The sequence below is a fragment of the Octodon degus genome, unplaced genomic scaffold, assembly GCF_000260255.1.
Source record: "Octodon degus isolate 3935 unplaced genomic scaffold, OctDeg1.0 scaffold00054, whole genome shotgun sequence".
NCBI classification, from domain to species: domain Eukaryota; kingdom Metazoa; phylum Chordata; class Mammalia; order Rodentia; family Octodontidae; genus Octodon; species Octodon degus.
The window spans coordinates 13,100,801-13,122,813 of NW_004524630.1; the positions used below are offsets into that span (position 1 = coordinate 13,100,801).

Below are 22,013 nucleotides of genomic sequence, written 5' to 3' on the forward strand. Positions count from 1 at the left end.
TTCCCCGCGCGGGGCGCCCGCCCCCGCTGCCTGCCCCTCCAGGAGCTGCGCGCGGGCGGGGAGATCCCGTCCCGCGGACCGCGCTCCCCAACCCGCCCACGCTCCGGATCGTGACTCGGCGCCCGCCCCCCGACAGCCCCTCGGGAGCGCGGCCGCGGAGGAAGGGCTTCCCCGGCCGAGGACCCCGAGGCGCCCCGCCTGCTGCTCTGGGCTTTCTTCTTGCTTGGCCTGAGGGAGCCGGGTGGAAAATTCCGGGGTAATTAACGCTCGAAGCCTCAGAGAAATTTGCTTCATCTCGCCCCAGGGCTCACGGTGTCTGCCACCGTTTTCGTGTTGGTTTTGTTGTCCTGAAAGGGAGCGTGAATATAGAGTCGCCCCCCACCTCTTTTGCTGGTTCTGTTTTGGAGAAACCATTTCACGTCTGAGCTGGACCCTTCCTCCCGCAGCGACCCCCTAGCGGCTCTGCATCTCCAGACTTGATGAGCTGCGGGTAGAAGGGGGAGGAGGAAAAAGACTGCCTTTATTGGGAGAAATTAAGGCTTAGGACAGTAGGGAGAATCTGCGCTAAGGTGGTGCTTGGGGCGGGTGGGGTCTGTGAGGAAAGACAGGACTTTAAACGAAAATACTGGCTTCGGGGGAGTCGCCGTCTTTAAGACAGCAAGCTGCCAGCCCCGCGGCTCTACCTGCTCAGAAGCCCCTTCGGCTTTCCCCAGTGGGCTGTGGCCGAGAAGAGTCCAAGAAGAGCAAAGCCGTGCCGTGAAATCCCCCTTTGGAAGCATCCAGAGTATGTCTGGAAAGATGAGGCTTTGCTCAGGAAAACCTGAAGCCAGGCCCAAGCGAGAAATCCCCAACTGCTTGCAGGGTTTTTGTTTCTGTTGTTTTAAAATAATCATTATGTTAAATTGACGCGTTGAATTAAAATTGTGGTAGATTGGAATCATTCATCAAGGAAGAAATTGTGGAATTCCCCTGCCTCTGTGACTGGGCTGGGAATGCAATCCTGATTGGAGGCAGTCAGAAGGCTGGTGACCTGGCATGTCCAAAGCCCGGGGTGGTGGTTGGCACTGGGCCCTGGCCACAGCTCGCCAAGAGAGGCTGCAGGGAAACCACGTTCCCGATTGCTGTGCATCAGGCTGCTCTGTCACCTGAGCTTCGGAATACAGAGAATCCCACATGCACCGCCGTGCAGGGGCGGCACCTGCCGGCTCTCTAGGCAGCGTTCCTCCATGGGCTCACTCCTGTGGGGGCCTGATCTCCTGAGTGCTGCAGGCAGAGCAGGGTATAGTGGAGGCATGAGAGATGCCCCACATTTTACAAAAGGGAGATCTAGGTGGAATAGGCTGGCCAAGGGAGATAAAGTGGTCTTTAGTGTGGTGCAGTTGTCTTCCATCTCCCTGGCCTAGGCCAGCAATACACTCAGTCTCACTGGCACATCCATGCCAGTTGCACCTGCCACCTTCTCATTAGGACCCTGACATTTCCATGAACAGAACAGATCCTGCTTGCTAGAGAAATGGGACCGAGAGGCCCAGAGCAGGTGCTGGTGTTGGCTCCTGCTGTGTCTGGCACGCTGAATCATGACCTCAAATCCCAGTCTTCCCCCCTCATTGTGGGGATCCAGCCTAGGGCCTCACAAATGCTTTTCTCAGCCAGAGCTCTAGGCAGGTGCTCTGCTACTGAGCCACACTGTGGCCCCTCTGTCCTGCCAGGGCAAAGGACTCCTTTCTTTCCACCCTTATGGACTGATCGCCTGCTGCTTGTTCAACCTTCTGCAAGGTTATGGGCACATGACCAAGATGACAGGCTCTGAAAGGCCTTTCTCGTACTTCGTGCTTAATGTGCCTCCTAGGCAGAGGGACTGGTTGGAGGTTGTGGGCAGAGAGAGGACTCTCCTTGCTCATGGATGGGATCGGCACGGGTTGCATTAGCTGGAATGAACAGTCCCACTCCCCATCATTGCCCTATGGCCTGGAGACCTGAGCCTCCAGGTCCTCTTTCCACCCATGCATAGCTGCAGAGAAGTATGCCCAGGCACTTGGACCCAAGCAAGCCTCCTCCCCGAGACCTTCCACCATCTAGCCCTTCCTCCACCTCCTGTCCTTCCTCCACTCAACAATCCATGAGCTTGCCTGGGTCCTACTGCCTAAGAGTTTACTTACACAGGGCTTATGAGCCACCTGCCGAATGTGAGCTTTGCTCTCCCCTCCCATCCTCTTCAGGCTCATAGGACATCAGCCCCTCCTGCCTGCTGATCACCAGTCCATGGCAAACCCCAACAGTCATGGGATATTTTGCCAGCCAAAACATTATTTTCAAATCCTACAAAAGAACTTACTGAGCACCAAGATGCTCCTTCACTCCTTTTCTGGTGGCTTCCTGTGTAACCAAAGTTCTCTGGGGAAGTATCCCTTCTAGAGTCTAAATAATAACTTTTCCAAGCTAATGTGGCATACCATGTGTCTTCTCCCTTTTTCACCAATGCCAAGTAAGGCAGTTCCAAATCTTTGCAAATTTAGTGAAAATAAAGATGCATTTAGATGCCCAGACACCGCTCTTGTGAGCTCTTTAGCTGTTGCTGAGCCTCCTGGCTTGGGCTTTAGCCAGCCAGTGCAGTTACACACCCTTCTCCCTTACCAAACCTGACCCCAGGAAACTGCCCAAATAAATGTTTTCATGATGACTAGTGAAAGACTGATCAGGGATTGTTGGCATAGCAGAGATGTTCTGGGCTTGTAGGACACCAGTCTCTATTGCCTGCTGACCCTTCCTGCCTACACTCACTAGTCCATGGCAAACTCCAACAGTCATGGGGCATTTTGCTAAAACATTATTTTCAAGGTACCTCTCTCAGCTGCCTAAACTCTAGTAACTAATTAGCTATATGCTTGACCTACCACGGAACAGTCCTGACAAGCTCTTCTGACCTATCACCGTGTAATGCCAAGAGCACGAATGAAGAGTTAAAAGAATCTGAGCTCTAACGGGGGGCCTGACATTAGCTAGTTTGGAAGCACTAATCGCTTTCTTCTTGGACCTTAGTTTTCTCATGTGTCAAAGGAGAAGTTTGGGCCAGGTGGGTTAAAGGGTTCCCTTGGGCAGGCTGCCTGCAGCCCTATTCACAGCAGCCTGCCTGGGAAGGAGAGGTACCATTCAGCACATCTCCAGGCTCACAGTTACATAACACTCCTAGAAGCATTGTTCAGGCAAAAAAGCAGCAGCAAGTTGCCCATCCCCCCACCCAACTCAGTGTCCCAGTGTGCATGTACACCTGTACGTGTATACACACACACATACACACACACGTGCACACACACCAGTCTTATTTATGGCTCTCTCAAGATACAGCCACCTGGGAGAGAATTTTAGAAGCCCTCCTTTTTACTTTTTACTTTGTTTTCTTTTTCTTAGAACGTATCTCATGCAAGAAAAGTCCTCAAGAAAAGATTCTCTTGCTTTCTAGGCTGGACCAAAGTAGCATCTCTTCTCCCCTACCATTCCACTCACTCGGAAACCCCACCTCACACCAGGCCTCTTCTTTTCTCTATGCTTCCTGTTGTACTCTCCAGCTTTCTGACCTCAGGGTGCTTCAAAAATCAGATCCACCTTCTATCCCAAAGAAGGAGAAATGGAGTCAGTTTTCTTTCCATGGAAGTTGGAAGAACTACCCAGGCTCAAACTCCTTTCCCTTCTTCTCTCCATTTTGTGCTTGACAGTTCAGTGTACCTTTCCCTATAGCAGACTGTAGTTTCCCACTTTAGGAATGGTGGAGGACCACCAGGCAGTAGGTGATAACTCAGGTCTTTTTGATGTCCAAGAGAAGTACAAAAAAATCTTAAAATGCAACAGAATAGATTTCAGTTGGACTTTTTGAAGCAGTTTCATAGCTTCCCAGCTGTGAAGTTATAGACCACTAGTGGGTAGTGGGCATGTCCTGCCTACTTGAGTTTTTTTTCCAGTTAAGCTCAACCTTCATGTCTCTGGAATAACTTGGAGGTCCACTGTCCAGAGGTGGAGAAGTAAATGAGAAGGGCACCTTTGGGAAGGTGGCCCAGTGGAATAGAAAGAGATCTGAACCTGGATTCCTGCCTGTCATATTGTTTGGCAACACATGTAGCTCCTGTCTTTTCTGGCACAGTTTCTTTATTTGTCAAGATACTGCAGAGTATTGAGCACTTCCTCTGTGCCCAGAACAGTGCTAACCAAGTGATATTATCTAAGATTTAAACTTTAGAACAACACTTTAAGTTAAATGTTATTCTTCACATGTGAAAAAGATGGACTAAAAGAAAGGAAATAATAATTAAAAAAACAAAAGACAGGAAATAATGAATGGATGACCCCCCAGCTGAGAGGTGGTAGAACAGGATTTCTACTAGGTGTGCGTGCCCAAAGCTTATGTTCTTAACAACCTAGATCTGAATGTTCTGTGATCTTGTGGCTTCCTGCAGCTCCTTTCAGTTAAAAAGCTGAACTTCGGGCTGGAGAGATGGCTCAGTGGTCTAAAGCACCTACTTAGAACAAGCTTAGCAAAGCATCAGGGACCGCGGTTCAATCCCCCAGCACCACATGCCAGCCAGCCCCGCCCCCTGGTGGGCTGAGCTGGCCACACACACACACCACACACACTCACTCTCTCTCTCTCTGTCTCTCTCTGTCTCTCTCTCTCTCTCAAATAAATAAAACAATAAAAAAAAAAAAAGCTGAACTTCACCCTCACCTTAACTCTTGATTCCCTTCCTTTTAGTTAATGCTCTCATTGCCTGAAGGGATGACAACTGGAGCCCTTCCTTGTGGAAACAAGAGACCTTTCACAGTTCATGTGGAAACCTGCACTTTGTGCTTTTCCAGAAGCAGAAGAGGAAGTTACTGCAGTGGCCCAACCCTTGAGAACGGTGCCAGATGGCTGGATGCTTGGGAATCTGCCAGGTGCAATGCCGGTGTCCCCAGGACTTCTCACTAAGAAACCCCTTACCAAGCTGCCACCACCCTCTCCAGAGCTACCAAAAATATATTTGGATCCCGAAGGGGAAAAAAATGATCAGCTTCCTCAACTAGGGAGGTTAGTCTAAAAATCTTTCCATGGGGTTTCAACTCAAGAATTGAGTTTCTTTCCAAAGTCCCAGTCCAACTGTCCCAGATTGCCCCTACTTTTTCTTACCACTCTCCGTTCCCTCTTTATCCTTCCCCAAGCCAGGCTGCCTTTTTTTTTTTTTTCCCATAACTGACCTTTGAGACTCAGGCTGCACAGATTATTTGCTAAATCAGCAGGATCAGCTGCTGTTTTTTGGCTTGGTCCTGGGCCAAGGGGAAAATGTGCCAGGGTGGCTTTATGAGGCCTTGTGGTGTTGTCTGTGCAGGTCTGGGAAGGGCTGGAGAATGTAGAAGGAAAGACTATGGTGGAGCAAGGCATGAGGGTTTCCCAGAGGCTGGAAAATGACTTGCTTCTGGAAACTTGTGCTCTTTTTTTTAATGAAAAGAAAGGAAGAGCAGGAATCTAGGAGCTTGGAGAGGTAGAAGATAACAATCTTCACAAACATCTATTCTGTACCAGCTTCCAGGTATGAGCAGAAATATATTCACACTTCCTCCTACCAACAAGTCTTCATTCTGAGCTCATTTTCCAACTTAGTGGTGAGGAGTCCTGTCTTTGGTGGGTATAGGAGAAGGAAAAGGGGCAGTTTGGGGAGCCTTGGCCTCAGCAATCAGGCCTTCAAGGCACAGGACAGACAGGGTCCCCATGTGCCAAGGTTTCCTTACCCACTAACATGTTCAGCTGGGAAGAAGAGGCTGTGAGGATGGATGATAACATGTGCACTGCAGACACCTTGAGCACTAGGTCTGTAGGGCTGCCTCCTGCCCAGCTCACCTTGGCTCTTGCTGTTGCCTGACATAAACCTTTACTTCAGCCAAGAAAGCCTTCTCTCTGGCTCTGAACCTGATGTATGCTTGCCCTTTTACCCTGTACTGTTCTGGGTGAGGGTATCTCTAAGAAGCTACAATATGCTTATACCTCTTCAGCTGTTTCTAGATATGTATCTCGTGGGTGTTGAACAAAGATTATGTCTTCTTTCCTATCTTTTCATTGTACAGAGTGCGGGATTTTGAATAGACTGGATACGTGATACATTTGCTTGACTAATGGATGGACCTTACCAGTATCTTACTAGCTTTTGCAGTGAGCCATTCCTGAGCTGCCATCTTCAAACAGAAAACCCTACCTCAGTAGCAGCACAGATACCTGTTCCAATCAGCATCTTAGACAATTTGAACCAGAAGACACACTGCAAGTTTTCAACCATCCCATCTTCATTTGGAGAGACTAAGGAGATCTGAAGATGATTCAAGATTTATTTATTGCAGGGATGGTGGTATAGCTTGGGTAGAGAGCTTGCCTCATACACATGAGGACTTGAGTTCAGTTTTTGGCACCTCCCCCCAAAAAAGAGCCATGATTCCTTTCCTGCTTGTAAGGTGAAGGGAGGGAGGAAAGAGATGACCCTGGGTAGCTTAAGTAGATGTAAAGGATAGAAGAAAGAAAAGATGAGGAGAAGTAAGTACTCAAGAGAGAGGGACAAAGGAGGGAGAGGAAAAAAGGGAAAAAGGAAAGGAGGAAAATGGTGAGAAAGAATGCAGTGAAAGAAAGGTTGGAAGGGAGAAGCCATTCAAACTTTGTAATCGTGTTGAATCACAGAGCTCAGAGTAGAAGCTGAATTTGAAGCATAGTGTAAAGCTCTCACCTAGCTTCCAGTAGTCATCTGCCTGCGGTCCTGGAAACCTGGCCAGACCCTGGCATCCGCAGACTCACAGTGCATGACTGACTAGATGGGCAAATGTGCTCAGGGAAGCAGGGCCATAGTGAAGCCAGCAGCATTAAACAAGGTCATGTGTTTCCATGGCAAGGGGCCTGTGCCAGGTCAGACTGAGACTTGGCGCAGCCAGAAAGGAGGCAATAATCAGTTCTGTAAATGCTGTGAGCCTTGATTTTAAAAACTAGGAGAAAGGGGCTGTGCTTGCTGCTTTCATGAAGAAGCACAAGCAGCAGGGGCCCGAGCTATCAGGGAGCATGCGAAGATTTTAACCCCTCAAGGGTTTTCTGCCACAGCATCTCTGTGCTCACCCATCTACACATTGTTTCATTAGCTTGGCTTCCAAGGCCAACCCCTCTGTATTTCCTACCTGAAGTAGGGGAAGAAAAGTCACCTATTACTGCAGACCAGCTGGTGATTTACTGCCCCAATATTTCCTCATTCTAGGTTCCCTGGGCTCCTGCTTCTTCTGGAACTGGTCAAGAAGAAGAGTTGGGGGTAGGGGACAATAAGAGACTATGTGGCCAAAATTGTGTCTAACACAGAGCCCAGCCCTTTAGAATCCTTTCCCATTCTTCAGTCACCTTGCTGGGCACATTCTCACTGTCTAATGAGGCCATAGCAGAATGAGAAAAGATATGCAACAAAAATTATGATTGGGAGTCTTCACTGCTGTCTCTTCTCCTGATTCAGCCTGCTCAGTGGAGAACTGATTCAGCAGGGAGCTCCCTGGAGAAATCCAGGGACAGGGCTGCCAGTTCTGCTCTTCTCCGTACCTCACCCTGTCCATCACCATCCCTTCCCGTCTGTTGGCTCTGTCCAGCCCTGAATTACGAAGAGTTGCACAGATATTGTGAATGGAGGCCATGTTAGAGAACAGGGTTGAGCCAAACATGGAGCCAGCAATGGTATTTCTTGAAGTTATGTGGGGGAAACATAGCCTAAAGTTAAGCAAAACAGTGGGGGAAGAAATGGGAGGTTTAGAAGGCAGTCAGTCAGGCAGAATGTGGATGATTTCACATCAGAGTAAGAGGGAAGAGGTAGGACAGGTAGATTCCTGCTCTCCAGGTCTCTGGGTATCAAGGCCTGGGAAGCAGAGGGAAATCTCAAGGTTTAAAGAAGCAAGGAGCTGCTAGGGTTGTCAACCTCTGTGTGCATGAAAGAACTTTGTGAGAGAGATTTCCAGTGACTTCCACTCTCTTCCACCATGCCGATTATTTCTTATTTTTGTTCTCTCTTGGGAAACAAAAGCAGGGCAGGGGAGAAGGAAAGATAAAGATGACACACGCTATTGACACATGACGCTGAAGAAGCATTTAAGTGATTCCTACATTTCTAAATTCTCCACAGGAACATTTGGACAGAAGGTATGCGCTCTCCAGGTCACTTTGGGAGCCACAGCAGTCTTTTATCAGGAAGAGTTATTCGGGGTTCTTTTGGGAAACTTCATGCCTTTCTTGCCCAAACAGACCCTCAAATTGCTGCCGAGATGGTGGGGACACAGTGAGAGAAAAGGGAATCACGACAGGGTCAGGTGCAGGCATTAACAGGAAGCCATAGCTGTCTCCCACAGAAATCGAATGAAACAGCTCATCTCCCCCATTCGAGGAAAAGGTCATAATATTTAGACGAATTCTACCTTTTCTGAACCATGGGCAATGTGGAAATCCTATCTTTCTGCTTTCTTTGCCAAATAAGGAAAAAAAAGCCTTGAAACTCAGAGGACAAATGAGCCATTGAGGGAATTGAGGAATAGAACTGCATCTTCTTGGAGTTTGAGTCAAATGTGTTAGACATGTCAAGCCAGATCATCTTTGATCTTCACCACTATTACAACCCCGCAGTTGTGTTAAAAGCTCTACGAGCTAACTTGCTCTGACCCACCTTTTCTAATTCCACAACATATGAGACAAGAAAATGTAAGGTTTAGCAGGGTGATGTTGGGGAGAACAATGGGTGTCCCCCAGCCATAAAGCACATTTGAGATTGAATAAAGATGAGATGCTTAGCTCTCCCTTCCTCTCCCAACTCTTCCATTCCTTTAGTATTGCCACTGCCAGGGCTGGGTGCTGGCCAAATGCTGGTTTCTCCAGGCAATTTTTCCTGGAGAAATTTCTGCAATTTTCCCATCACCTGTCTAATCAGAAAAGGAAAGCTAGCATGACCACAGCCTTCCTACCACAGAGCACTGAATACCCCAACCTCCTCTCATTTGTTCTTTTTATATTCCTAGTCCATGGGCCTCATGTGTGAAGAAAAAACTTGGGATCTGAGAATTGCTCGATGGAGGCAGTTAGCATTTCTCTTGAGACCCAATATAAGATTTCAGTTATTTCCAAATAGCCAAGGGGAAATAGGGCTTGCAATCATTAGCCATAGCAGAGATTTAAAGAGGCATTACATCCAAATAACTACTGTTTGCTAGCTAGTCCCCTGGTCATTTTTCCCTTTTCACGATTGCCAACCCCCCTGCACAGATATCCTCCTCAGGTCAGAAGGGAAAGCTATGATCAGGCTGAACTCCTGCACTATGACTGAGCCTTCCTTTGATTTGGTGGGTTGCTTCCTTGCACCCCTCACTGCAGGGATTCAGAAGAGAGGTGCCCACTCAGGCCAAAGAAGAGGAATCTTCCTCCAATGAGCCACTTCTGGCTTTGCCTCCCACTGCGCCAGTTAAAAAGCCAGATTTTCCCTCTGGAAAATGTTTTTCTCCCACCTTTATCTTCTTCTGTCTCTAGCTCTACTGCCTTTCCACTTTATCGTCTGCCTCCTAAATTCTCCGATCCCAATCTTACTCATTTTGGAACTACCCTCCCATTAAGGCCCTTTAAAGCTCTTGGCCAATCCTCTGCCTTTTTTCAGATCTCTCTCAATTTAAATAATTGTACTACTTAAATACCCTCTCAAAATTTCTCTAACTTAAATCTTTTAATATTCCTCTTTCCTTCAGTTTAATCATCATGCCAACTTGCTCTCAATTTGTCCCTTTTAATCCCTGCCAGTTCCCAGTATCCTCAATTACCTGACACCCATTTTTCTCCTTCTTTGCCACCAAAGATAAGCTGGATGAAAGAAGAACACAAAACCTTCTTCAGCACTGATAGCATTCTCTCTTTCCTCCGAATCTCCTTGACACACTTCTACCCTAAGGCATCTTTTCACCCCTTCACTTCACATTACCCTCGTCCTCCCGACTCTTACTCGCGCCCGATTTCCCCTCCTCACACCCACTGGGGTCTCCTCCTCCTGACACAATGGTCCTTATCTCCTCTTCCCCACTCACTCGGGTCTCCTGCTCAGGACGCCCTTGCCCAGGGCAGCCGAGGATTTGTGCTGTAGGAGAGCTCCGGCGGCAGCGCAACAACTCGGGGGACGCTCCTTCTCCTTGTCGGCCACGGCCCCAAGTGTCACCCGGTGCTGGTGGGGCGACTGGGGTGGGTGACCCCTGCTGGCCGGGCCGGGCTGGGGCTGCGCCGTGAGCTGTCCGTGGTGCTGAAGCGGAGGCTGCTCGGTTGAGGGCTGAGGGGCGGCGAGCGGCGGCTGTCCGTGGTCCTGGAGCTGCTCCTGGGCCGCGGCGACGGCGCCGCCGGCGGGGGCGGCGGGAGAGGCGGACGCAGGAGCTCGCAGCTGGGCTGACGACGGGGCCACGAGCCCGGGCGGAGGCTGGGCTTGCAGAAGCTGCTGGTGCTCCCACAGGCTGCGGTTCTCTGCGCTCAGCTCGTCCAGCCGCCGCTCCAGCTCGTCGATGCGCTGGCGCTGGGTGTGGATGAGGCTCTGCTGGTTCTGTACGATGGCCGTGAGCTCCTTCAGGTAGAGCACGGCGCGCACCGGGTTCTCCAGCAGGCTCTCCATGCCGCCCGCCGCCGCCTGCGCCCTGCCTGCGCCTCGGCGGTCGGCGGGGCTGGCGGGAGCCGAGCAGCCCCGGCGGCCGGCTGGCGTCCTCTCCGGCGGGCCCGGCCTCCCTCCCCTGCCCGCCGCCGGCGCCGCGTCACTGCCACACGGACATTCACACACGCACGAGGGGCGGGACCGCGGTGCCGGGCCCACCCACACTCCGCCTCTGGGCTTCCAGAGGAGGCCCTGCTTCCCGCTAGGCGGAGAGGGAAGGTGGGAAGAGAGGGCGGGAGGGAGAAAGACACAGAGACAGAGAATATGAACAGGGGCCTGGGGTGAGGGCCAGGATATAGGAAGAGGGAGACCCGAGAGTGATGAGAGAAATCCTCAGCGGTACTGGGAAAGTGTGGTGGCACTGATAGGAGAGAGGCAGACAAGGAAAGAGGAAAAGAAAAGGTGAAGCTGGGAGAAGGGGAAAGCATAAAGCAGGTGGTGAGGACAGAGGGAGAGAGAAGCGAGCTAACGAAGAGGAAAGCTGTGAACGCAGGAGGCTCAAGAATTCCTTTTGCTGTGTCCAGCCGTTCCAGAAGCTGGGGCCATCTTACAGACTTTCTGCCTCTCATCTTTTGTGTTCAACAATTTGTTCTGCTAGGGATTCCCAGGAACACAGGCTCTTGGGATTTAAGGGCCCCTAGAAAGCGTCTGAACCTGCTGCTTCATCCTGTATGGAGGAGCAAGGTGGGAAAGCTGTTCAGGTCACACTTTTTCTGGAAATGGGATCTCAGGACAGTTTGGGCCTGGTCTGACTTTGGAAGAAATTGTTCTGTTTGATAAATATTTAGGAAGTACGTGCTGTTAGGAAACCCTGGGCTAGGCAGAGGTAAGATAAAAATGACTAAGATGGAGTCTTTGGCTCACTTAAAAGTAGGTGAAACAGATATAATTAATTACCTTATCATGTGGAGGTGGCAAGTGATAAGATAGATATATGCCCAGAGTGCTATAGAAACCACCACCAGGGGACCTGGGAAGTCTTCTTGGAAAAAGTTTACACTTGTGAGAAAGGTTTTCTTGGAAAGAAATGAGGCATGAGCAAAGGCTCAGAAGTACTGAGAATACTCAGAAATACTTTTCCCTTTCATTTTCCTTCCTCTCACCCTTTCTCTTGTCCTCTTCTTCCATCAGAAATACTCAGCCTTTGCTCAGTATTGACCAAATCATTCATTCTAGTCTACCATGATTGCATGGAAAACGACCATCAGATGACCAGATGCAATGCAATATACTAGGGTCCTTGCAGGCTACAATTAGCTGGATCATAAGTAGCAGTTTCTACAATCAAGTAGATCACAACATACTGCAGTAGGGGTGGTATGCATGTGGATAAGAAAAAGGGCAAATTAAGATTTTTATGAGTTCTTCAAGCCACAGGCCATAGGAATTTAGGGGAGAGAGGTTGCCTCTACTGTGGTGATCTGATAAGGCCTGATGAGCTCCTCACTCAAGCTGAGTCATGAAGGATGGGAAGAATCTCAACAAGGCAGATCAAACAGAAAATGGGAAAGGTGTGCCAGACAGTGGGGAAAGTACTGGAGAATGGAGAAAAAGCCCTTTGGTTTCAGCATATTTGCCAGAGAACTCACTTTTTTATGAAAGAGAAAGAGAAAGGAAGCCGGACTAAGAATGCCCTTCACATATGCTAGTCCATTCTCTGAGAAGGCTCACCAGGCTCCCTGCCTACTTGCTGTTCTCCAGCATAAGTAACTTGGTGGATGCTGTGGTGGATCCAGTGAGCTGGATCAGTTGAAACTATTTGTTGCCAGACTTGAATGACATTATGGGAAAGAACTTGTCCTTTGCAAATAAACTGGTTTCTCTGCACTGATAATGTATCTTTATTTTTTTTTTTCTTGTTTATCTTCTAGTGAAGTTTCCTTAGTAAAGAATGAAAGGAGGGGCCAGCCAAATAGCTCAGCAGATTAAAGTGCCTGCAAGTAGGTGCAGGGGCCCAGGGTTCAATCCCCGGGCCTGCCAGCCCTGCTCCCAAGGCACGCTGAGGTGTCAATTGAGACTGGGCATGGTGGCTAGTGGTGAGTGCTTGTAATCCCAGCTCCTGGGAGGCTGTAAACAGATGAATCACTACAAGTCCAATCTAGTAATGAAATCCTGAGTACCATGTAGACCCTTCCCTAAAATACAAAAAATGGAAGAAGAAGAAGAAGAAGAAGAAGAAGAAGAAGAAGAAGAAGAAGAAGAAGAAGAAGAAGAAGAAGAAGAAGAAGAAGAATTAAAGGAGCATATCCATAGCTAGGCAACTGTTGATTTGTTGTCCAAGAGTTGGGTGCTTGTAGACACTAATATCTTTTTTTCCTTCCTCTCTCCCTTTTTCTTTTCCTCTCTCCTTCCCTCCCCACTCTCTTGGTACTGGGGCGTGAACCCAGGGCCTTCACATTGAACTACATTTCCAACTCCCTGTCTACTCTGAAAGAAGGTCTTGCTGAGTTGCTCAGGCTAGGCTTGAACTCTCAGTCCTCCTGCCTAAGCCTCCCAGAGTGCTGGGATTACAGGTTTGCACGCCATACCTGGATTAAGACCAATACTATTTCTACGAGTGGAACAACCCGAAACATAATTATCCATATATGGATCTTGATTAAAAATGTAACAATCTGGGCCCCTGTGTCAGCCCTGCTATACTGGAATCCCTAGGAATGGGGCCCAAGTGTTTTCATTTTTAATGTTTTTCTTTTATTTAAAGTGATCTAAATTATTGAATTATAATTTATATGCAACAAGAAACACTCACTGCGAGTACGCCATTCAGTGAGCTCTGACAAACTCGTGTACTCGTCACTATAATAAAAACTGACATCATTGCAAAAAGTAAGCTCACGCTCCTTTGCTGTCAATGCCTCTCATCCACAGCCCAAGTTAATGACTGATCTGCTTCCTGTTAACAAATGTTAGTTTCAGATGTTACAGAATTCAATATTAATAAATATCGTATAGATCATGTTTTTGTGTCATTTTAGCCCAACATGTTTTTGAGGCTCATCCATCATATTACAAATATTGCTGGTTTTTTGCTTTCTTATTTCTGAGAGTATTCACAATAGATAGACCGTAGTTTCTTTTTCTATTTATTTATTGTGTGTCCATGACCACTGTTGATGATCATTGTGTTTGTTTTCAGGTTCTGGTTATTTTGGATAAGAACAAATCTTTGTGCAGACATAGGTTTTCATATGTTTTGTCAAGAGTAAAAGTCTATAACTGGAATTAGTAGATTGTGTGAAATTATATGTTGAACTTACTAAACTGTTTTTCACAGAGGTTGCACTATTTTTACTTTCATCAGAAATGTTTGAGGTTCAGATGTTTTTCTTTCATACTAACATTTGATATCATCATTCCCTTTTTATTTTATCAAACTGAGTAGGTAAGTACAGTGTATGATTTCCCCCCATATGGGGATTTAACCCAGGGCCCCTGCACTCAACTACAGATAGCTCTTTTATTCTGAGGCAGGGTCTCCCTAAGTGCCTGGATTGGGCTCAAACTTTCAATCTTCTTTGCTCAGCCTGAAAGAGTGCTGGGAATACAGGTGTGCACCGTCACACCCAGTTCAATATGGTCTTAGTATTGTTTTCCTGATGACCAATGCTGTTGAGCCTCTTCTCATGCACTGCTTTGTCACTTGTGTGTCCATGACCACTGTTTCAATTGAGTTCCTTGTTCTCTTATTGAATTGTTAGCGTTCTTTACATATTCTGGAAAACAATATTTGTTAGATGTAATCAATTGCAACTATTATTTCTCAGTGGCTTGCCGTGTGGTTTTAATAGTATTGATTTTGAAGAGCAGATCATTTAACTGTAATGAAAAATACACATTTTTTTGTTGTTGTTTGTGGTCGTGGTGTTTTTTCGTGTCTTATCAAAAACTCTTGACCAGGAAGACATAGTGGGATAATCCTAGTTACTGGGAAGCTGAAGCAAAAGGGTTGCAGCTAAGGCCAACCTGGGCAACCTAGTCAGAGCCTGTCTCAAAATAAAACCCAAAAGGGGCTTGGGCAGAGCACTTGCCTAGCATAAGCAAAGTCCTGGGTTCAACTCTGAGTACTGCAAACAAACAAACTAATACCAACTTCAGGGTCACTAACATGTTCTCCAATATCTTTGGAAATTTATAGATTTTTTTCCTTTATGTTTAATGTTGTAACCCAAAAATCAAAAACTGGACTCAACTTAAAAGCGCTTTAGTTAGCTGAGCTCAGTGGCGGCACGTACTCTCATCTCCAAGTATGTACCCTCTTAGTCTAGGTGAGGCACAGTTTTTAAAGGGAAAAACCACAAGAGTAGGGGGAGGAGGGGGGATTTTACAAAGCTTATTTTGAGTTAGTCATGACCAAGGGTTAACTCTTTGTTCCCATAGATGAGGTCACATTTTGCAAACCCTACGGGAATATGACCTTATTTGGCTTAGGCGTTGTTTTTGTTCCCGTAGTCGGAAGGACATCTGATGAGTTTCACCCATTTTCAAGTAATCTGTTTGTTCCCATAGGAAGGACAGTTTAACTCATTTTGCAGAATGTTGAGGAACATTTCTTATCTTCTCTCAGAATGCTGAGAAACTCTTATTTGTACAAACAGCCACATTCTTCAGGGAAGGCATGGGTGGGGGGTTTACAAAACAAATCGAGGTTTTACAAAACAGAAGTTGCAAAGCTTGTTATAAGATGGATTTTAAGTTGTCATCTTATACCAAATAGTCCTTGTTAACACCAAATAGTCCTTGTTAATAAAGTTACAGTGGAAACATACAGAGTTACAAAATTGGAATCAATTGCACAGGTTATAACATTTAAGTCTGTGATTCGTGTTAGGTTAATTTTTGTGTTTGGCATGAAGAGTCAGACTTCATTTTTTTCTTAAATGTTTGACAAAATTTACCAGAAGTCATCTTAGTGTGAAGGGTTTTTTGGTTTGTTTGTTTTGTCTTGTTTTGTTTTGTTTTTGGGTGGGGGGAGGATTTTTAACTACAGATTCAGGTTCTTTGTGAGGTGTAAGTCTATTTGGATAATTTATTTCTTTTTGTGTCTATTTTGGTGATTTGCATGTCTGGCAGGTAGAATGACCTACCTAAAGCTCATGCCTTAGTCCCCCAAATCTATAAATGTGTTACTTTATGTGGCAAAGGAATTTTAAATACATGATGAAGTTCATCCTGAATTGTTTAAGATTATTGTATTACCTAGGGTGAACCCAATATAACCAAGAGTCTTTACAAAAGGGACATAGGGGAATCAGATTCAGAGAGGAGATGTGACAACAGAAGCAGAGATCAAGCCAAGCATGGTGGTACACACCAGTAATCCCAGTACTTTGGGAGGTTGACACAATAGGATTACATGTTTGATCCCAGTGGGGCAATCTAGGGATTTAGTAAGACCCTGTCTCAAAATAAAAAGGTGGAAAAGGCTATGGATGCAGGTCGTTGCAAAGGCCCTGAGTTAAATCATGGGGAGTGGAGAGGAGAGGAAGGGGAAGAGGGAAAGAGAGAAGAAGAAGAAGAAGAAGAAGAAGAAGAGGAAGAGAAAGAGGAGAGGAGGAAGGTGGGAGGAGGATAAGGATGAGGGGTGGAGGAAGAGAAGGTCTGACAATGTCTGGCGTCCTGAAGCTGAGGAGTGCATGTAGCCTGGAGAAGTAGGAAAACGATTTCCCTGAAACCTCCAGAAGAAACACATTCCAGACGATATTTTGATTTTTCCAGGGAAAAATTAGTTTTCATCTTGTATATTCTGGATCTACAAGATAATAAACTCATCATGTTGCTTCAGGTTCACAGTGTTTGTGGTATCTCATTTAAACAGCAGTGAGAAACTGGCTCACACCTATAACCTCAGAATTTGGGGAAGCTGAGGCAGGAGAATCATAAATTAAAATCTAGCCTGGGCAACTTAGTGACTTAGCGAGACACCCACCTTAAAACAAAAAGTAACCCTAGAGCTGTCCAGGGTGAATGAAGCCCCAGGTTCCAATCCACAGTGCAACAGGACAGAACAAACTTGTGTCTCTGTGTAGAAATACATTCATGGGAAGAACCTGCTCAGGCCCCCCTCCTGTCCCTCTCTCGGACAAGAGCTTTCTCTCCCTCAACAAATATATTCTGCTCATAACCTCAAAAAAGAAAAAGAAAAAGAAAGAAAGAAAAAATACATTCATTTTGTCTGAGTTGTCAAACATGTTTTTACAAAGTTGCCATAATATTAGCCTGTTTGACTAGTAATAGCTATGGACTATGTAAGGAAGTCTTTTTTTCCTCTCTCTTTCTGTCTCTGTCTCTCTGTCTCTGTCTCTGTTTCTCTCTCTCTCTCTCTCTCTCTCTCTCTCTCTCTCTTCTTTTTCTTTGTCAGAGATATCATATGGTATTCATTTTTAAAATCAATTTTAAAGGGCCAGCCAAATAGCTCAGCAGATTAAAGCACTGGCAAGCAGGCACAGAGGCCAGGGGTTCGATTCCCAGGCCTGTCATGCTGGCCCCACCCCTGGGGTGCACAGAGAGGGCAATTGAGACTGGATGTGGTGGCACACACCTGTAATCACAGCTCTTGGGAGGCTGTGAACAGGCAGAGCACTATGAGTCTGATCTAGTAGTGAGACCCTGAACACCCTGTAGCCCCTTTCCTAATATACAAAAATAAAATAAATAAAAAACACATCTACTTTAACCATTCATCCATTGATGGAGGTTTGGGCTGTTTCCAAAATTTATATATCACTAATTGTAGTGCTATAAACATGGGTATGGCATATATTTTTGTGCTATGATGCTTTTAATTCTGGTTTGGTTTTTTTTTGTTTGTTTGGTTGGTTTGTTTTGTTTTTTGCGGAACCAGGGATTGAACTCAGGCCCTTGCACTTGCCAGGCAAGCACTTATTCTACTGAGCTATCTCCCCAGCCCCAAAGCTTTTAATTCTTTCAGGAAGATACCAAGAAGGATAATAGTTAGGGCAAATGAAACCTCAAGTTTTAATTTTTTGAGGAACTTCTAGCTACTGATTTCCACAGGAGTTTTACCAATCTACATGCCCACTAGTAGAAGAGAAGGGTTCCTTTTCCCTCACAGCCTCACCAGCATTTGCTATTGGTTGATTTTTTTGATAACAGCCATTCTTCCTAGAGCGAGATGGTATCAATGTTGCTTTAATTTGCATCTCTCGAATGATCATTGATGTGCAACATGTTTTCATACATTTATTTGCTGCTTGTACTTCTTCATCTGAGAAGTGTGTATTCAGATGCCCATTTTAGACTGGGTCTTTCAGTTTGGGGCAGTTGATATTTTCGAGTTTGTTATATATCCCAGATACTAGTCTTCATCTGAGAAAGAGCTGACAAAACTTCTTTTCTCACTCTGTGGGCTGTCTCTTCACTCTATTCATGCTTTCTTTTGTTGTGCAAAGGATTTTTAATATGATGCAATCCCAGTTACTGATTCTTTGTAGTAGTTCATTACAATCAGGGTTTTGTTTGTAAAGTATTTGCCTATACCTATGGTTTCAAGAGTTCTACCAGACAACACACAGGAGCCAAGGCAGGAGAATTGCCATGACTTTAAGGCCAGCCTGGAGACTCTGCATGGTGGCGTGCACCTGTAATCCCAGCGCTTGGGAGGCTGAAAACAAAAGGATCACTAAGAGTCTGATCTGTATAATGAGACCCTGTAGACCCTGTACTAAATACATTTAAAAAAAGATTTTGTGAGAAGGCCATCCTGGACTACATAGTAAGTTCAAGGCCAGCCTGAAATATGTAGTATGACATTAAAAAAAAAATAAACAAACTAAAAAGAAATTTACCTATTCTCTCTTCCAGTAGATTTAGTGTTTTTGTTGTAATATTCAGATCTTTTATCCATTTCAATTTTAGTTTAGTGCATGATGAAAGATATGTCTCTAGTTTTATTTATTTTATTATAATTATTATCATTATTTTGTATTTTAGGGAAGGGTCTACAGGGTGTTCAGGGTCTCACTACTAGACTGGATTCATAGTGATCTGCCTGTTTGCAGCCTCCCAAGTGCTGGGATTACAGGCGCGCGCCACCACGCCCAGTCTCAATGGCCATCTCAGCGCTTGTAGGTGGCGGGGCTGGCATAGCAGGCCCCAGGGTCGAACCCTCGGCCCCTGCACCATGGCTGTAGTTTTTTCTTTTTATGGAAATGTACCATTTTATTACAAAGAGTCTCACAAAAAATGAAAGTGTCTCTTAAAAAGGAAGCTAGACTACCAACGTCCACCTGCAGAACTGGGAAGACAGGGCAGTGTGCGCTGCTTAGCTGATTGGAGGCCAGTGTGAAGGCATAAGAAAAGAACCAACCTAAAAATGGCTCTAGTTTTATTTATTTACAGGGGGCCCTGAAGATGCAGCCGCCCCTTCCAGAACACTTAACACTAAACAGGACCTCGGCACGTCAGCATTTCATCTTAAGCCTGCATCGCTTCCAGCCAGATCTGTACCTTTATGACTTAAGACTAAGACTTGGGGAGGGGTGGAGAGCATGCTCGCTGCTAGGAAAGCTCCCCCGGCATAGCTGCCCTGCACTCAAGGGCCCTGCCTCCTCTCCAGTCCCTGGAGACATTTATATTTAATATATTTTAATATAAATATACAGAGAAATAGAAAATATAAGATCTGAGGGGTTAGAGGGAAAAAAGTAGGGAACATGACAAGAAGCCTGAGCTGGAGAGGGCTGCTTAGGCCAACTTGACCTCCTCTTTGACCCCTTTGGCTTCTGGCTTCTCCTCCTTGGCCTTCTCTTCTTCTGTCACCTCTTTCTTCTCTTCTGGTTCTTTCTCCTTCTCATCTTCTGTTTTGACTCTTTTGGCTTTCTTGAAGTTGGAAGAGTTCCTGCGGCCACTTTCACCCTGCTCATCTGAGTCAGAGAACTCTTCCTCACAGGCAGTTCACTTGTCAGAAGAACAGATTGAGATATGCTTGTCAGGGTCTTCTTCATCCTCATCACCACTCTCCTCGGGAATGGCGTCCTCAGGAATCACCTGCATTTGGATCCCAGGTGCGTGGGGCAGCATTCTCAGGTTCTCAGAGAGCCGCTGTTTGATCTTCTCCAGGTACTCATTAGTGTTCTGGTTAGTCATGTTGGAAGGACTGATGTGAAGCTTGAAATCTGGTCCAAAGTATTTGAAGTAGTCATTGTATGGGAGTTCATCAGGGATCTCTGTGTCTAGGGCCACAGCTGTTTCGTACGTCCAGCACCGGGCAACATTACGAATGATGTAACCACCTCCTCCCAGCATCAGCATAGGCAGATGGAAGCTTTTGACAAGCTCCACACACTTCGCATGCCCTTTGATAGTTAGATTGAAGCAACCTAGCCGATCCCCAGAGAGTGAGTCTGAGCCACACTGTAAGACCACTGCACCAGGCTGGAACATCTGCATTGCTTTGGACATGACCAGCTTGAAAATGGCATCATAGGACTCGTCATCAATCCCATCTTGGAGTGGGTAGTTAACAGCATAATATTTGCCTTTGCCAGCCCTAATATCCTGGAGGTCCCCAGTTCCTGGGAAGCACTCTCCATATTTATGAAAGGACACAGTCATGACCCGGTCTGTGGTATAGAAGGCCTCTTCCACACCATCACCATGCTGAGTATCAATGTCAATGTACAGCACTCTCTGGTGATACTTTAGCAGTTCCAGGACGGCCAAGATGATATCATTGATGTAACAGAAGCCAGATGCCTCGGACTTCTTTGCATGGTGCAGGCCCCCAGCTCAATTCACAGTGACGTCCATCTGCTGCTTAATAAGTTTCACAGCACTTGCTACAGAGCCACCAGTGGAGAGTTGACAGAACTCAAAAAACCATCAAATACTGGACAGTCCTTACCAACGTTGAATCTCTGCATCTGCTTGCTGTACTTGGACATGTTATCTGGATGGATGGAGCTCAAGAACTTAATGCAGTCATCGCTAAGGTACTTAGTCATCTACTCAGCATTGGCCTTTTTAGGTGATAGATTTACATTCTCCTCTGTGTGCTTGCTCTACCTAGCCTTACAGTCTGTGGGTTTGTAAGATGCCTCCCCTGCTTCAGAGGCCCTTCTGTCCATATACTGCAGGCTATGGCAACTGTGAGGCCTCTCATAGGTCACATTGACAAATGACGAAAGCAAACAGACCACTGAGCTCTGTGTTGAACATACGCAGTGGGCCTGGGGATTTGGTTGTCAAGCTGTTTGCCAACAATTTCAGACCTAGCTCCCTCTAAAAGCCAAACATGATCAGCCTGGCTTCTTACCACAGAGGCCAGAAACCCCATCTCCTTTCTGATCTGAGCTTAAAATTCTCAGGGAAATTTATGTCTAGCACTCAGCCTCTCTGTGCTGGTCTCTTGTGGCAGTCTCCCACCCAGTCACTGTGGTGGGGTGACCCCAGAAACCTGAAGTGTAGTTGTTCTTTGACTCAGCCTTTTTTTTTTCCAGTATGGGGGATCAAACTCCGGACCTTGCACTTGTGAGGCAGGCACTTATGCCCCCAAGCTGTCTTCCCTGCTCCTGAGCACAGTCTTAAACTATTAACCATTTTACAAAATGGCCCTGATTTAACACACTTAGATATGGTAGGCACTGCGCTGAATTTCTTCTTTAACTCTAGCTTGACTTGCAGAAGAAATTACTTTCAGAGTAAAGTTCCATGCTGTTTTTGCAGTTTACAATAATCATGGGCTTTTGTTGGGGATAGTGCTGTGGCATGGTCCACTGCTTCTCCGTGGGCTGCTGACTCCCGTTGTATCTCTCTGGGCTTACCTTGCATTAGTGGGGACAGATTTCCCTCCACAGAAGCTGGGGTTAGCTTTCCAGACTACTTCACTCTTTGCTCTGCTTTGCGCTCTTTCTCCAGCTCCTCTGAAGTTTGCAATTTTCCTGTCACTTCTCTCCTGATTCCTACAGAGCTACATTTTTTTCTTTACCAAGTTGTTGTTTTCCAGATGTCTGGAGTCCAGGCCCAGGAAAGAATATGTGTTGCTGCCAGTTTTTATTCCACGATTTTTTAACCCCAGATTTATAATAGTTTTTAATATCTCTTCTTCAGATAATATGCTAATATTTAACATATAACATAAAAATGCTACAACAGTCCACTTCCATTTTATCTTCCTCTATTATGGTCACAGATTCTTCTACTATGTGTAAGTCTCAAAATACATTGTCATCATTCTTACCCTAAAAACATTATATACATTTATAAAGTGAGAGCAAATTTTCATAGTTTCCCAAATACATACCAATTCTCTCTCTCTCTCTCTCTCTCTCTCTCTCTCTCTCTCTCTCTCTCTCTCTC

At 46.1% G+C, this 22,013-nt stretch overlaps 1 protein-coding gene and 1 pseudogene across 1 annotated transcript in view; both read right to left on the minus strand.

Annotated features, from left to right (window-relative positions):
- The window catches only part of Iqsec3 (IQ motif and Sec7 domain 3), a 104,292-nt gene extending 93,634 nt beyond the window's left edge, over window positions 1-10,658 (minus strand). Inside the window, exon 1 of the mRNA XM_004633396.2 lies at window positions 10,090-10,658. Coding sequence (XP_004633453.1) covers window positions 10,090-10,658 — 569 coding nt within the window. The remainder of the gene's footprint in view (window positions 1-10,089) is intronic.
- An 8,742-nt stretch (window positions 10,659-19,400) lies between these two features.
- On the minus strand, window positions 19,401-20,991 carry LOC101561807 (annotated as a pseudogene).
- Between the last annotated feature and the right edge of the window lie 1,022 nt (window positions 20,992-22,013).